This window comes from Fukomys damarensis, unplaced genomic scaffold (assembly GCF_012274545.1).
Source record: "Fukomys damarensis isolate Sample0158 unplaced genomic scaffold, DMR_v1.0_HiC HiC_scaffold_14, whole genome shotgun sequence".
NCBI classification, from domain to species: Eukaryota; Metazoa; Chordata; class Mammalia; order Rodentia; family Bathyergidae; genus Fukomys; species Fukomys damarensis.
The window spans coordinates 33,355,843-33,371,280 of record NW_022900926.1 but is presented as its reverse complement, the minus strand read 5'-3'; the positions used below and the strand labels follow the sequence as shown (position 1 = coordinate 33,371,280).

Below are 15,438 nucleotides of genomic sequence, written 5' to 3'. Positions count from 1 at the left end.
AAATTAATATATAATATATATGTAATTAATACATATTAATATTAATACTATATGTAGTATTAATATGTGTTAATACATATGTATATATACATATATTTAAAGGCTAAACTGGTGGTTCGAACACATTTTAATTGAATTATAATTTAGAAAAGTAATGAATTTTCATGCAGGAACACATGGTCAATTTTTTTTGTGTGTGAGTTTTTTGTTTTTGTTTTTTGCAGTACTGGGGATTGAACTCAAGATTGCTGTATCGCTGAGCTACATGTCCAACCCTTTTTGTGATTTATTTTGACATAAGGTCTTACTAGTTGCCCAGACTGGCCTGGAACTTGGAATCCTCCTTATGCAGCCTCCCACGTAGCTGGGAATCCAGATACTACTGTGCTCAATGATCAGTCTTTAATATTGGCAGCCATGGTGAACAGTTAAAGTCTGAACTAGTATGATGTTTAAATAAAAGGGGTGGGTGCAGGACTTGTCTTGCCCATGAGGACCCCCAGATGACCTTGAAGGACATTTCTAGATTTAGCTTAATAAGATTGATTATTTATTTATTTATTTATTTGGTACTGAGGATTGAACCCAGAGCCTTCACACTGAACTGTGTTCCCAGCTCTTTTATTTTTATTTTGAGACAGTATCTCACTAATTCATCAGGTTGCCTAGTCTGGGCTTGAACTTGAGATCCTCCTGTCTCAGCTACCCAGAATGCTAGGATAAGAAATGTGCATCACTACATTCAGCTTTAAAATGACTTTAAGTATTATAGTAGCACCTGTAACTGTTATAGGGATCTGTATATATCTAATAGAATTTAAAGAGAGATTGTTGAAGGAGATTTTCAGAGTTGAGATGATTATACTTCCTCTGGGTCTTACACAGACAACTAGAAAAGAAGAAACAGAAACAGAAACTTCATATTCAAATTAACTAGATCATAGGTTCAATCCTGAGTTCTGCAGTGTGTGAAGATCCAAAGCAGATGAAATAATAGCTGACTCAGGAGGCAGCAGAAACCTAGGAGATTAATGAGAAGACTGTCAACACAACGCAGAAGCACTTTGGAGAACTCAGAGGGGCAGGAATTAGAGGCATCGACACCTTGGAAATCATAGGGAAGCGTGAGTCTGGAAAGAAAGTTTATTGCAGACAACACTGTGTGAGAAACAGCCTCACACCTTAAATAAGATATTTCTCCAAATTGAAAAACCTAATTCTGAGTGCCTATTACCATGTGTTTTATTTTTATTTTTTTATTGGGGGTCAAACTCAGGACCTTGTGCTTGCAAGGCAGGTCCTGCACCACTGAGCTAAATCCCTGGCCCAACACAATGCATTTTTTAAAATCTTATTGAATTTATTGGTACTTTTTAAGTATACAGTACAGTTACATTCATCATTGGGATCTTTTACCTTTACATGATGTATCTTGGTTCTCATTTTTTCCTCATACTCCTGCCCTCCCTTCACCCCCTCCACCCTCCCCTAGTTACAAAGATTTTGTTTCCATTTTTTCCTTTTCTCATATTGTTTCTTGTCCCTCATTTCCTTTCCTCTACCCTTCCTACTTGCCCTACACCTTTAGCCCTTTTCTTCCTATTTCACATTATCAGTTATTCAATTTGGATCTTATTTGCACTTTTAGTTTTTCACACCAGAGAAACTATTCGGTTTTCAGTATTCACACATGTGTGTCTTATTTATTTCACTTAAGAGTATGGACTCAATGTGCATCAGCACAATGCATTTTTAGTTTTTTTTTTTTTTTTTACCAGGGATTGAACTCGGGTCCTTGCGCTTGCAAGGCAGGCCACTGAACTGCTGAGCTAAATCCCTGGCTCCACAATGCATTTTTAAAATAATAAAGAACTACATGAAATTTTAGAATATTTAGAGATTGTAAAATTTTCTGAAAAACAAAATACTAATCTATTAAGTTTTGGTAAGAAGACTGCAGAATAACATCAAAATTTGGAGCTGAAAATTGATTCCAATCTTGAATTCTTTTTGACCACGTATCACCAAGTGAATAAAGGTGATTTTGAACTTGCAAATTGTATCTTCTCTTGTATTCTATGCACTATTTTATTTTTTAAAATTAATTTTATTGGTACACTTTTGACATATAATCACATTCATCATAGGGAATTTGTACTTGTACATAATAAATCTTAATTCTTCTTATTTCCTATTCTCCACCCTTCCCTTTATTCCATCTTCCCCTCTCCTCTAAAACATTGTTTCTATTATTTTCCTTCCATTTTTTTCAATTTTTATCTCTACTGTATTCCCTCTCTTCCCTCCCTCATCCCCCTTTATTCCCCTTCCCATTTGAACATTTTCTTCCTATTTCCCAATATATTGGTCCTTATTTTCCCTTTGGGTTTCTCACAAAAGAGAAGCAATGTGATATTTAAAATATGTATCTGATTTATTTCACTTAAGAGTACAATCTCAAGTTACACCCATTTAGCTAGAAATGTCTCAAGTTTATCCTTCTTTATGGCTGAGTAGTACTTCATTGTATTAAAAAAAAACATCTTTATGCATTCATCGGCTGATGAGCATCTGGGCTGTTTCTTTTACCCTCTTTTTTTTTTTTTTTTTTCTTGGTACCGGGGATTGAACTTGGGACCTTGCACTTGCAAGGCAGGTGGCAGAACCACTGAGGTAAATCCCCGGCCCCTCTGGGCTATTTCTAAGATTTAGCTATTCCAAACTGTGCTGCTATAAATATGGGTGTACATATATTGCTGTGGTATGATGCTTTTAATTCTTTTGTGAAGTTACCAAGAAGGGTAATAGCTGGGTCAAATGGAACCTCTAGTTTTAGTGTTTTGAGGAATCTCCACCCTGATTTCCACAGTGGTTGTACCAGTTTACACTCCCACCAGCACTGGAGAAGTGTTCCTTTTCCCCCACAGCCTCACTAACATTTATTGTTGGTTGATTTCCTGATAATAGCCATTCTTTCTGGAGTGAGATGAATCTCAGTGTTCTTTTAATTTGCATTTCTTGAATGACCTATGATGTTGAACACTTTCAGTTTGTTTTTTTTAATTTTTTTATTTTTTGGTACCAGGAATTAAACTCAGGGACTCATGGTTGCCAGGCAGACGCTGCACCGCTGAGTTATATTACTGGCCCTGAACACTTTTTCATGTGTTTATTTGCTGTTTCTACTTCTTCATCTGCTAAGTGTCTTTTCATTTCAGATGCACATTTTTGGATTGGGTCTTTAAATTAGGCATTCTTTAAGTTCCTTATATATTGTAGATGTTAGTCTTGTATCTGAGGAACAGCTAGCACGCTTTTTTCATTTGATTTGCTGCTATTTGATATTTTTATCGATGGCCTTTTTAGAGAGGTGACAGAAGCCTTGAAGTTCATGGAGTTGCTCCTGCTCTTGGGTTCTTTTCTTCCTTTACTCCTGGGTGAAGAAAGGGCTGATTCTGGCTTCCAGTCTGAATAGTCAAGCACTTTCTCCTTCTTTGCTTTTTTCTTTTTCTCCTTTTTTTCTTTGGGAGATCCTGGGGAATCCAACAGTGGCTTCCAGTTTTTGATGAGGACTTTGGCCAAGGCTGCCACTTCCTTGTCTGAGCAGTGCTTGTGAACACCATTAACATCAACCCCAATCCTGGTTGTCTGTAGCAGTTAGTTGGACAACTGATAGTTGTCCACCTTCTTTCAGAAGGTCCAGGGCCCCTTCCATGTTCCTCCTGGCCACCATATTCTCCAGCTTTTGGTGATTTTTTAGCAGCTCCTTTTCCTGGTCCATGTTGGCCCATGATGCCCAGCAGAGCAAGGGATGCAGGGCAGCAGCCAGCCTTCAGTGCAAGTGCCAGGGTGGAGGTTGTGCTACCTCAGTGCTCCCATGCCTTGTTCTTGATAGACATCAGAGGCAGACGCTTCCTGTTGCTCTTGTTGATACATCTGTTATGAGTGATTGCTAATCTTTACATGAACAGGAGGATACTGATCCTGCTGGGGGGTGGTGGTAAGTAGCGGGCAGTGTTTTTTTGGCGGGCACAGCCTGGAGGAAAGGAAAGAAGGGACAAGAAAAAAAGGATAGAAAAAAATGGAAACAAAGCTTTTGTAAATAAGGAGGGGAAGATAGTTGAAAGTGGGGGAATGAGAAAAAAGAAGAAAGATATATCATGTACAGGTGCAAATTCCCTATGATGAATGTATATGCATATCTAAAATTACCAATAAATATTTGCTTAAAAAAAAAGCTAGAAAGTGTTGACACGCGTGAAAAAACCAAAACAAACAATCAAGAAAGAAAAGTTTTAAAAAAGTAAAAAAAAAAAAGATATCTCAATTTCCAGCCTGTGGTTATCTTCTGGGTTCTACTGTTTTGTGGTGGTGTCCAACTGATAGCATGTCTCTGCTGTTACTGGTAGACAAAGGCAGACAGAGCCTGGATCTGTCCTGGACAATCTCAGCAAGCCTGAAGTAGGAATAGTACAGGTTGCCGATTGTGGAGCTTTCAACTCCACAGAAGTTCTGGCCTCTGGTTGTGGTGTTAGGGCCTGAGTTGTTCAGCTAAGAATACTCTGGGTATCTTTTGTGGGCCTGTTCTCAGCTCCCTGACCCTGAACATGTCCTGCAGTTTTCCCTCACCTAGTTACTGGGAACTGTGAGGCTGCTCTGAGTCCCAGGTTCACTTGGCCCCTCCCTAAAATGGCATCTGGCCAAGTACCCTCTCCAGGGGACATGGCAGATACTTGGACTGGAGTCACTCACTGGCTGTTGTAGTTCACAGCATCTACTGGTCCATTTCTCCCTGGAGGCCTCTGGAGTCACCACCCTCAATCTGTCTCTGGTGCTGGGAGCTGGAGAGAAAGTGCAGTTTACCACCTCTTTTTTTCTGCATTGAGGTCTGTTTCTTCACTTTCTTTGAAGGTTTCATTTTTCCCTTTAGGTTGTCCTGGGTCCCAGGGATCTACTTCCTTCTCCAAATTGTTATATTTCAAACTGTGACATTCTGGAATGTTGATTTGTTGTTGTTCACCTCTCCACCATCTTTCCAGAAGTTGGTTTCCCATGCACTATTTTGTAAAAGTCTTCCAGAGAAATTACCTTAATACTTTCATACAAAAATAGTAAAGAAAAGAGAAAAAAGTTGAAATGAGGGAAAAATAGATACAGTAGGAAAAGCCAAAGAGAAATCCATGGGATTTAGGAAGTAGAGCATATTGGTCAAAGAGATTGCAGGATTATTGTGCAGGGAAACCCTAGAATAAAAGATGGACAATAAACCTAAGAGGAGAATACAGAAAAGACAAAAAGCAGAAATTACATAGTGTTGTCTGTGTGAAAATTTTATTGAGAAGCTTTTGGAGGTTAGAAAGATTTAGAGATAGTTACAAAGAAAATAAAATGAAAAGGAAATCTCCATTTTAGGTGCAGTGAATAAAACTATTATATAAGAAAGGAAACAATCATTGGATACCTTGGTCAGCATATCATTGGTCAGCAGCAAAATACCCAGTAAAAATTGAAAATGGTTTTAATGAAAAATTATGAATTCATTGGGTTGGAAGAAGGAAGTAGAATGTGTGCTAAGAGTGGAATCCTTATCTCACATATATTGAAATATGAAGGTAAATATTAGATGACATAGTTAAAAGGATTTAAAGTGACTGGATTTAGGGAGCAAGACTGGGCCTCAGGAGAAATTGATGTCTTACTTTCAGAAAAACAGCTAAAGAATACTTGCAGCTATTGCCTTGTTAAAAATTTAAATGGAGTTCATTATATATATTCTAGATAATAGTCCTTTGTCTGAGGAGCAGCTGGTAAAAGTTTTTCCCAAAACAATCAGTCCCCCACCAAATATAAGGACCTGATTGGGCATCTGAAATGAACAGACATTTCTCAGACAAAGAAGTAAAAGCAGCAAGTAAATATATGAAAAAATGTTCCATATCACTGGTCATTCGAGAGATATAGATGAAAACAACACTGAGATTCCACCTCACTCCACAAAGAATGGCTGCTATCAGGAAATCACTCAATAACAAATGTTGGCGGGGTTGTAGGGAGAAAGCAACCCTTCTTCATTGTTGGTGGGAGTGCAGACTAGTGCAACTGCTATGGAAATCAATATGGAGATACCTCAAAGAGCTGGGACTAGAGGTTCCATTTGACCCAGCCATCCCTCTGCTGGGTATCTTTCCAAAAGAATTAAAAGAATCATATCACAGTGATATATGCACACCTATGTTTATAGCGGCACAGTTTGTAATAGCTAAAACCTGGAAACAGCCCACTGCCCATCAATTGGAAACTGGATAAAGAAGATGTGGTTTTCCTATAAAATGGAATACTACTCAGCCATAAAGAATGAGAAACTAGAGTCATTCATAGGAAATGGATACATTTTGATGATATACTCCTAAGTGAAATATATAAGTCACACGTGTAAATACTGAATAGTTTCTCTGGTATGAACAAACTATAATAGTACATAAAATCCTAATGGGATAATTGTGAAATAGGAAGAAAAGGGCTAAAGGTGTAGGGAAAGTGGGAAGGGTTGGGGAAAGGTAATAAGGGAAAGAAAAAAAATAGGAGAAAATGAAAAAATGGAAATAAAATGTTTGTAAATGGGGAGGGGAGGAGGGGGTGAAGGGAGGGCAGGGGCAAGGGGAAAAAATGAGAACCAAGACCTGTCATGTAAAGATTCCAATGATGAATGTAACTGTACTGTATACCTAAAATGTACCAATAAACTCAATGAGAAAAAAAAATTTAAATGGAAAGTATAAGATAGACTTTCAAAGCCATTTTGAACTGTCAAGACCCCTCTCTGGGGTAATAATATCAAAAATCATTTTTTTTTTCCTTCTTGCTTTTGAGTAAAGATGATCGATAAGATTATATTCATATGGTAATACATGATTTAGTTATTTTCTGACTGGAGGGCCTGTCACCAAATCTTGGTTCTTCTTTGATGACCACGGCTCCCCTCATTCTAAATGCTGCAGTACTCTACCTTCCTTCTTCATGGTATGAGTAACCCTAAGGTCATTTAGGTAATTAATTTTCTCTTATCTTTGCTTCAATGACACCTATAGGGTAGGGATTTTTTTGCTAATTTTTCTATAGATTCTCTACTCCCTCCCCATCCTTTCCATCTCACAGAGACCCAAGGCAGGCTCACAGCATTAGAATTTCTGCTTTGTCCTTGGCAGTCTGCAGGAATATAGCTCTGCTCTAGGTGGTTCAGTTAAAACTTGAGCATTTTAGTTAAATAGTTACTGTGTCAGGAGCTCATGGCACAAAGACATAACATAATCCCTGTCTTCAGTTGAGTAGAAGAGGCTTAAGAGGTAAATGAATAAGTTGAGTAATAGTATTACACTCAAAAAATGTACATTAGCCAATCATGAATAAAAAATATTTGGGAAAAGAATCCAGGAAGTTCCAAAAAGTGAAACTTGAATATGTTATACACTGAGTCCTATGCTAAATCTAACCAAATGAAGTGATGTGAGTGCCTTAATTAGATATTGTTGGTAATCTAGAGATGACTTAATATGTATGAGGAAAGCTAAGTAGAGCGATGCACACTTCTTGTCCCAGGTGGGTAGATTGCTTGAGTCCAAGGCCAGCCTGTGCAGGATAGTAAGACCCTGCCTCAAAAAAAAAAAGAAAAAAATATGGGAGGATGTGCATAGGTTATATATGATGCAAATACTATGCTATTTTATATGAGAGACTAGCGCAACTGTGGAGTGTAGTATCCTTCAGTTGTCCTGAAACTAATCCCCCCAAAGATACTGAGAAATGATTATGTGTACTAAATAAAGCACATACCTGCTTTGTGCCCACAGACAGTGAACATTGTTTATAGTGACATCAGATCTATAACTTGGTGTGTGCATTTTGTTTTTTTGTTTGTTTGTTTTCTTGTAGCTGATAGACCAGTTGAAGCCTGGTGGAAGATTGATATTGCCCGTTGGTCCTGCAGGTGGAAACCAAATGTTGGAGCAGTATGATAAGCTACAGGACGGCAGCGTCAAAATGAAGCCTCTGATGGGGGTGATATATGTGCCTTTAACAGATAAAGAAAAGCAGTGGTCCAGGTGGAAGTGATTTTCTCTTCTCCTCTTTCTTCTTCCACACATGCAAGGTGAAAGTGTGTGGATTTTAAGACATTAGACTCCAAGAGCTGTTTTTTGGTTTCCACCTTCATGCTACTTTTCATTAAAACATCAAAAATTCATTACATTAAGCTTGGAATATTTTGCATGGTGTGCTCTTTCTTTGTTTAATTTACGTCATTGGGAAAGGGAGGGTGAGACTTGGTTGGCGCAAGGTTTTTGTTTTTAAAGGGACTTTTAGCCATAGTTTAGCATTTCCTAAAAATATTTTATTCCTTATCAGCCACTTTGTTTCTATATGTAGGAATCATTTTTATAGTTGTTCTGCATGGAAACTTTGGTCTGGAAAAGAAGGGACCATCATATCGTGCCTCATTCATTCCCTGTTTTACTGCTTTTATGAAAAGAAGGGAATGTGTGGTGGCGCATGTCTGTAATCCTAGCACTCGGAAGGCTGAGGCAGGAGGATCACTGTGAGGTCAAGACCAACCTGGGCTACATAGTGAGTTCCAGGTCAGTCTCTACATGGTGAGACCCTGTCTCAAAAACCAAAAAAAAAAAAAGAAAGAAAAGAAAGGAGAAGATACAGTTGTCCCAAAATCCTGGAGAGGACATTGTACCTTTTGGCTTGATTTTTCTCTTTCATTCAGTTCATAGATGTCTGACCTACTGCCTGTTTATATTCAGTGACATCATGAAGAGTAAACATCTTGCCATCCTATATACTAATCCAGCCAGTGTTTGAGCTAGTCTAGCTAAGTTCCTGGGGACGGGTTTTTTTTTTTTTTTTTTTCTTTTGGTACCAGGGATTGAGCTCATGACCTTGGGCTTGTGAGTCAGGCCTGGTGCCACTGAGCTGAATATCCATTTCTGAAGTATCCTGTAAACTGCCCATTGAGCGCCCAGGTCTCACTTATCCACCCAGAGGGCCAACAGCATGCAGTTAGCACTATCTCTAACAGCATGGCTCCTTGTAAAGATGACTGTGTCACATAACCTGAATATTTTGTTTGAAACAAGATTTCTCTTCTTCACTTTCCTCTCTTCTCTACTCCCTTGAGGTAGAGGGAGTGAGACCAGTGCACAAGAGTGTCATTAGCTAAGGCTGCTTAAATTTAGATGCCAAGCTAAGTGAGGCTTTATAGTTTCCTTCTCTTAGATTCTATTTTTAGTTGACAGAATGATTCTTGTTTTAAGATAATTATTTTCTTAGTAAGCGCATGGTAATTATAAGTTCAATTTTGTTTTGTGTAAAGAGGAAAGGCAATTTAAAAATGAATGTTTAATTGCAGAAATGATAATGAATTTAATTCAGTTTGTACACAACAGTGTTTTACTTTTAACTAAATGCAGCTTGGCCTTTTATAAGTTAGCTTACTAGAACTGCATTTTATTCTTCACCTTATATAGTTACAGCTATTTTCTTTGAATTCTAATGTGGAGCACAACTGCAGAGTCTTCCTATGTTGCCCAGGCTAGCTCTGAACTCAAGATCCACCTTCCTCAGCCTGCCATGGTGTGTGCCACTGCACTAGCTTAGCACAGCTACTTCTTTTTAAAGACAATTAAAAAATTATTGTTTTTTTCAGTTAGAGTCAGATATACAGCAGTTATTAATAACTAATTACAACCTTCACTTTGCTTCTAGTATGCTTCAAACACAACATGATTGTATGATTACTATTATTTACAAAAGGGACAAATACTTCACTGAAATAACTAAAGTTTGTTAAATAAGAGTTCATATTTTCTTTAGTACACTTGAAATGTATTTTGTTTTTTGGCTTTTTTTTGGTACCGGGGATCGAACTCAGGACCTTTCGCTTGCAAGGCAGGCGCTGGAACCACTGGGGTAAATCCCCGGCCCTGAAATGTTTAATTTTATACAAAATAAAAGTATTGAACATCCCACTCATAATTTAATGATGAAGGAATTACAAAATGGTATTTTATTTTTATAACCAGAGACAGATTAGCTATGAAGCTACTCACACTGAAGTTTCAGAGCACTTGCTTGTCAAGCTCCTTCCAAGCCCTAATTTTAGAAGCAGTAATTTTTCTTTATAGTGAAGCTCCTGTCTACAATTACATAAACTTTAGGCCCCCCCCACAAACTTTGAATATATCCCTGATAAAACCAAACTATTCAAGTGAAAAATTTAGAATAATTTTTAAGTTTAAGGACAATTAGTCCTTTACTAAACATGTAAATGTATACTTATTGGATTGGAGGTATAGCTTAGTGGTAGAGCACTTACCTAGCATGTATAAGGCCCTGGATTCAATCCCCAGCACACAAAAACAAATGATAACAACAACAAAATGGTTCTGAGAAGATGTAAATTGAAGGTAATATGACTTATTTTTCAAAAATAAAAGGTATACTTGTTTTTATGAATTTCAGGTTTTAAATGAGCACTTTTTCATGTTTTCATCATTGGAGAACATTTCTCTAGTTGTACCAGGACTTATTTTTCTGTTGTTAGCTTTCTTTCTGTTTTTGTATATCCAAAAATGTGGATGTAATTATAAAGATAGTTATTTGATTGTAATTCTGGAAGTTTAGAGATTATAACAATATAACTGAAAGTAAAATAAAATCTAGAATCTTAAGTTGATAAAATACCTACCACATTAACATTTTTTGCTAAAAGTTACTGGAAAATATATTGGAGAAGGTGCAATATTGACAATAAAAACCTTAGTCTGCTGTTTCTGTTTGTGTTCATAAAGCTGTGTCAAGTCAAGGCCCAGACAGGAAACAGAGGGGAAAGAAGGGATATCTGTTCGAGGATCAGGAGCACCTGGGATAATCCAGGAAGTATTTACTGTTTTGGGCCTAACAGGGAAAGGGAAGGATACAATTTTAACAGCAGTCATTGAAGCAGGAACAAGGGTGAGATGTGGGAGGGATGGGATGACAGGAGCCATAGTGATAGGGGACAGCGGCCTTGACCACCACTCTCTTAGCAGGGCATCATTTGGGCCAGGCATAACTGGAAGTCAGAGGAGGGACCTTGTGGCAGACGTGGTCTGAAATAGTTTCTCCTCATCACCTTCCCCCCTAATTGGTGCCCCTGCCTTATTCTTTGTTTCATTTCCTTTTCTTTCTGCATTGTTATCCAGGCTGGCCTTGAACTGTTGGGCTCAAGTAATCCTCTGGTCTCAGTAGCTGGGGCTGCAGGAATGTGCTACCAAGCCTGGCTCTCCTGTACATTTATTTTTTATTCATTCATTCATTCATTCATTTATGGTACTGGAGATCGAACTTGGGTCCTTGCACTTTCAAGGCAGGTGAAGAAACCAGAGCTAAATTCCTGGCCCTACTCCTGCTTCTTTTAAAACACAGGTCTGGAGTAAATTTGAGAGGATATCTAGTTTTTCTGTGGTCTATTTCTGTCTCTTTTAGGCCAATCTATGCTTAAAAGTATTCTTAACAGAAAAAAAAGTTTAAATTGCCTTTGGAAAAGCAGCATCTAATACTTTTCTTTCACAGTTTGATCTGTTAAATATTTTTCAGTGTAAGCATTTCTCTCTTCCCCTTTCTTATCTCCTCCTTTCTTGGGAACACCACCACACCTGGCTGAAAACCTTCTTAGTATCTTTTATAATTTTAGCAAGCTGTGCTCACTGTGCCAGGCACTGTTCTAGGTGCCAAGAATCTTCAGCTGTGAATTTGAAACTTACAGAGCTTATAATGTAGGAGATCCAAAGAAAGACCACCAACAGGCACTTGCAAGGCAGATGTTTTGACGTGCCATAGACACCAATGGAAGTGTTTAAGCCAGGCCAAAAGGGTAACTGGCTCTTCTATAGAAAATAGGCTGGAAAAGGATAAAACCCGAATTAGAGGCAGGTGTTGGTTGTAACATTTCAAGGGTGAAATGATGGCTTGAATTATGGCAGTGGTGGAAAGGATAGAAGTGGATTGATAACTATGTCTAAAATTTGTCTCTATTTTCTAATGTGCATCTCACATTTGAGAATTACTGTCTTTGAAAGTTTCTTGATCAACTTCTTGCTAGGCAAAGTGATTTGTTTTTTCATTCTTCCTTCAGGATTAAACAAACCATCATAGTGCTTTTCTAGGTACCTTAGCTTGCTTCTCAACTGCTTGCCAACTTTCTTGTACAGTGGAATTCAGAGTGAGTCACATGCTTGGGTGAGGGTGAGAGCCAGTTTGACTGAAACTATTTAAAAAAGTTTATAACTAATGGGCATGCTGAATTTTAGTACTAGTTAAAGCTCCAAACTTGAATATAATCTTGCATCTCTTTATACTTCAGTGTATTGATAGGAGAGAGAATGCTAGCTGTCAGCCATTCTCTGGTATTATGTTTATGACTATAGGTATGTAAAAGTTTTGTTAGTTACTTCAGGAGCTTAGCATTAAATTTTATTTAAAAATTTATTTTATTTTATTTTTTTCTTTGAGACAGGGTCTCACTATGTAGTTAAGACTGACCTGGAACTCACTATGTAGCCCAGCAGGCTGGTCTTGAACTCCCAACAATCCTCCTGCCGTAGCCTCCTGAGTGCTGGGGTAATAGGCGAGAGCCACCATGTCCGGCTGTTAATTTCTTTTTTTCTTTTTTTTGGTACCGGGGATCAAACTTGGGTCCTTGCATTTGCGAGGCAGGCCACCGAACTGCTGAGCTAAATCCCCAGCCCTGTTAATTTCTTGATAAAAGTTTTATTTTCATTTTTACTAGCCACAAGAGTCAATGAAATGGGTCCATTTCTACTTTGTGAAACTGAAGAATGTTTCAGGATTTTCCTCCAATAAGCTGTCTGATTTTTTTTTTTTTTTTTTTTTTTTTTTTTTGGAGATAGTGTCTCAGTATGCAGTTTCAGGCTGGCCTTGAACTCACAGCAATCCTCCTGCCTCAGCCTCCTGAGTGCTGGGTTTCCAGGCATGCACCATCACACCTGGTGCTCTCTGGTTATTGATGTCTTCTTAAAAGTGTCATGTCTTCATGAAAAACATGTAATGACTTGGTTCTGCATTTCTAAAATTGATAATATAGCTCCTGGGGTATCTTGCTGATTGTATTCCATATTCTTTATTGTTCCTTTTTAACATCTTAATATGTGTTACAACATTATATTTTATGTCTTTAAAGGCAGGGATATTTTCTATTGCTTTTGAAATTCCTTTTAATGTCTCAATGCTTTATACAAAGCAAATTGTGCAAAAATTTTATACCTCAGAAAATGCATTAAATTATTAGAAAACATTCATGGATTTTGATTGTTGTTTTATGGTGGTATATCTTTCATTTGTTCTTGGTAAAGAAATATGAAACTAAAAGTAACATGGAGTTATTAAAACTTAATGTAATAAGTTTATAGTTATTAACCCGATGAATAAATTTAGCACATATATACCAGTTTTAAAGAGATGTTCTAAAAGTTTTGGACACTACTGTTTGTTTTTTTGGATGTAGGGTCTGGCTGTGTTGCACAAGCTGGTCTTGAACTCCTGGGCTTAGGTGACTCTCACCTCAGCTTCTGAGTAGCTGGGATTGTAGGTACACGTCACTGTGCCCAAGCTCCTTCTGCCCTTTACTGTAAATATTCTATGCATATGTCAGATAAAGCAGTATGATTATATAATTTTGAACTTTAGGAAAATTTTAATAGGTTGAAAATTGCATGGGTTTTGGAGTATTAGGATGTGATAAGGTTGTACATGCACTAGTACCAAATTTTGTTTTTGCTTGGTACCCTAAATTTTAAAATTGAGGCCTATAAATCTAATTTCCTTCACACTATTGCAGATTTTTTTTTTTGTACCAGGGATGGAACTTGCGACCTTGCACTTGTGAGGCAGGTGGCGACACCACTGAGCTGAGTCCCTGGCCCATGCAGAATTATTTTTTAATAGAGTAGATATATATTGATGGGACATTAGGATTTATATAATATCTTTAATACCTTGCAACAGATAAATAAAATGTTAGTTATTTTTTAAAACAGTATGTTGGTTGGGAGTATATCTCATTGGTAGAGTGCTTGCCAAGCATGCATGAGGGTCTGATTTTGATTTCTAGCCTTGCAGAAAAATGAAGAGTATCTTTGATTCATATTTTAAAGGGCACAGGTAAATCTGTTTTAGTTTGTGAATAGAGTGCTTTGCAGAACTTTTAATGTAAATTAAATATTATAATGTTTATACAAATTTAAGTAAAAGCTTCTATGAAAATTATTAGAGTATTTTAAGAGGGATTAAAAGATAATCCAGTACTGCATGAAAGAGGCAGTTATGGGAGAACTAATTTTATTTATTTATTTAAAAATGTTTTTGAATTTGTGAGACAGGGTCTTGCTGTGTAATTCGTCTTGGCTTTGAAGTCCATATGTAGCCCAGGCTGGCATCAAACTCATAGCAGTCCTCCTGCCTCAGCCTCCCGAGTGCTGGGATTATAGGCATGCGCCACCATTCCCACATTTTCTTGCACTATCTATAAAACCCAGTTTTTGAAACAAGCAAACAAACAAAAAGACCACTTGTGAAATATAAGCTCTTTATCTTACTTTCCTTCAAATGTCTTAACAATTTGTTAAAAACTTTTTTTTTAGATACAGGTTTGTAGAATAGTGTTAAAAAACTCCCCAATCTCTTCATCTAGAGTCACTAGTCATTTCAGTTTTTCTACATTTGCCTTCTCACTTCCACTTTCTCTATACATACGTGTGTGTGTATAATTTTCCCCTGAATCATTTAAGATTTAATTGCAACGATCATGATTTTTTATCCCTAACAATGTTTGAATGCTTAATGATGTTTTTGTCACTCTCATGATCTCAATATGAGGCTGTTAGGCTTTTCTGGTAATTTTATTGGTTTTTTTTTTAGGTTTAATAACATTATGGAGATGGGATTTATATTCCATACAGTTTATTTTATTTTGCATTTTTATTCCTTCCTTCCTCTCACTGGCAGTTGCTGGCACAGTGCTGCACCTGGCTGAGCAAGTGGCTTCTTTTGGAGCTGATAAAACTGCCTTATGAAATCAGCTGACAGGTATAATGTACCTACGGATGATACTTTTTCTCCCAGAGTTTGGGTTGAGATTGACCCACTTCACAATTGATACACACTCTAAGGAAAAAGACTACTTTTTTTGGTCCAATTTTGTGAATGTAACTATAATAAGGTCATTTGAACTCTAAATATTCAAATCATTTTATAATAAATAGTGTTAGCAAGATGACCGTAGAAGTTATACTTTTTCTGCAATTTTTTTTTTTTATCTCAAAGGGAAGAAGTCTATCTTTAGAAGTTACAAAAAAAAAAAAAAAAAAAAAAAAAAAAAAA

At 37.2% G+C, this 15,438-nt stretch overlaps 1 protein-coding gene across 3 annotated transcripts in view; it reads left to right on the top strand.

Annotated features, from left to right (window-relative positions):
• Nucleotides 1–15,438, top strand: part of Pcmt1 (protein-L-isoaspartate (D-aspartate) O-methyltransferase) — a 72,192-nt gene that overhangs the window by 54,610 nt on the left and 2,144 nt on the right. The window contains exons 7-8 of one of the 3 annotated variants that reach the window (XM_033763315.1): nt 7,930–8,099; nt 15,064–15,106. In XM_033763315.1, the coding sequence (XP_033619206.1) occupies nt 7,930–8,099; nt 15,064–15,091 (198 nt within the window). In that variant the 3' untranslated portion in view covers nt 15,092–15,106. Of the gene's footprint in view, nt 1–7,929; nt 8,147–15,063; nt 15,107–15,438 lie in introns of those variants that run through there. The other 2 variants (XM_010607734.3, XM_019205070.2) reach the window with 2 other exon arrangements.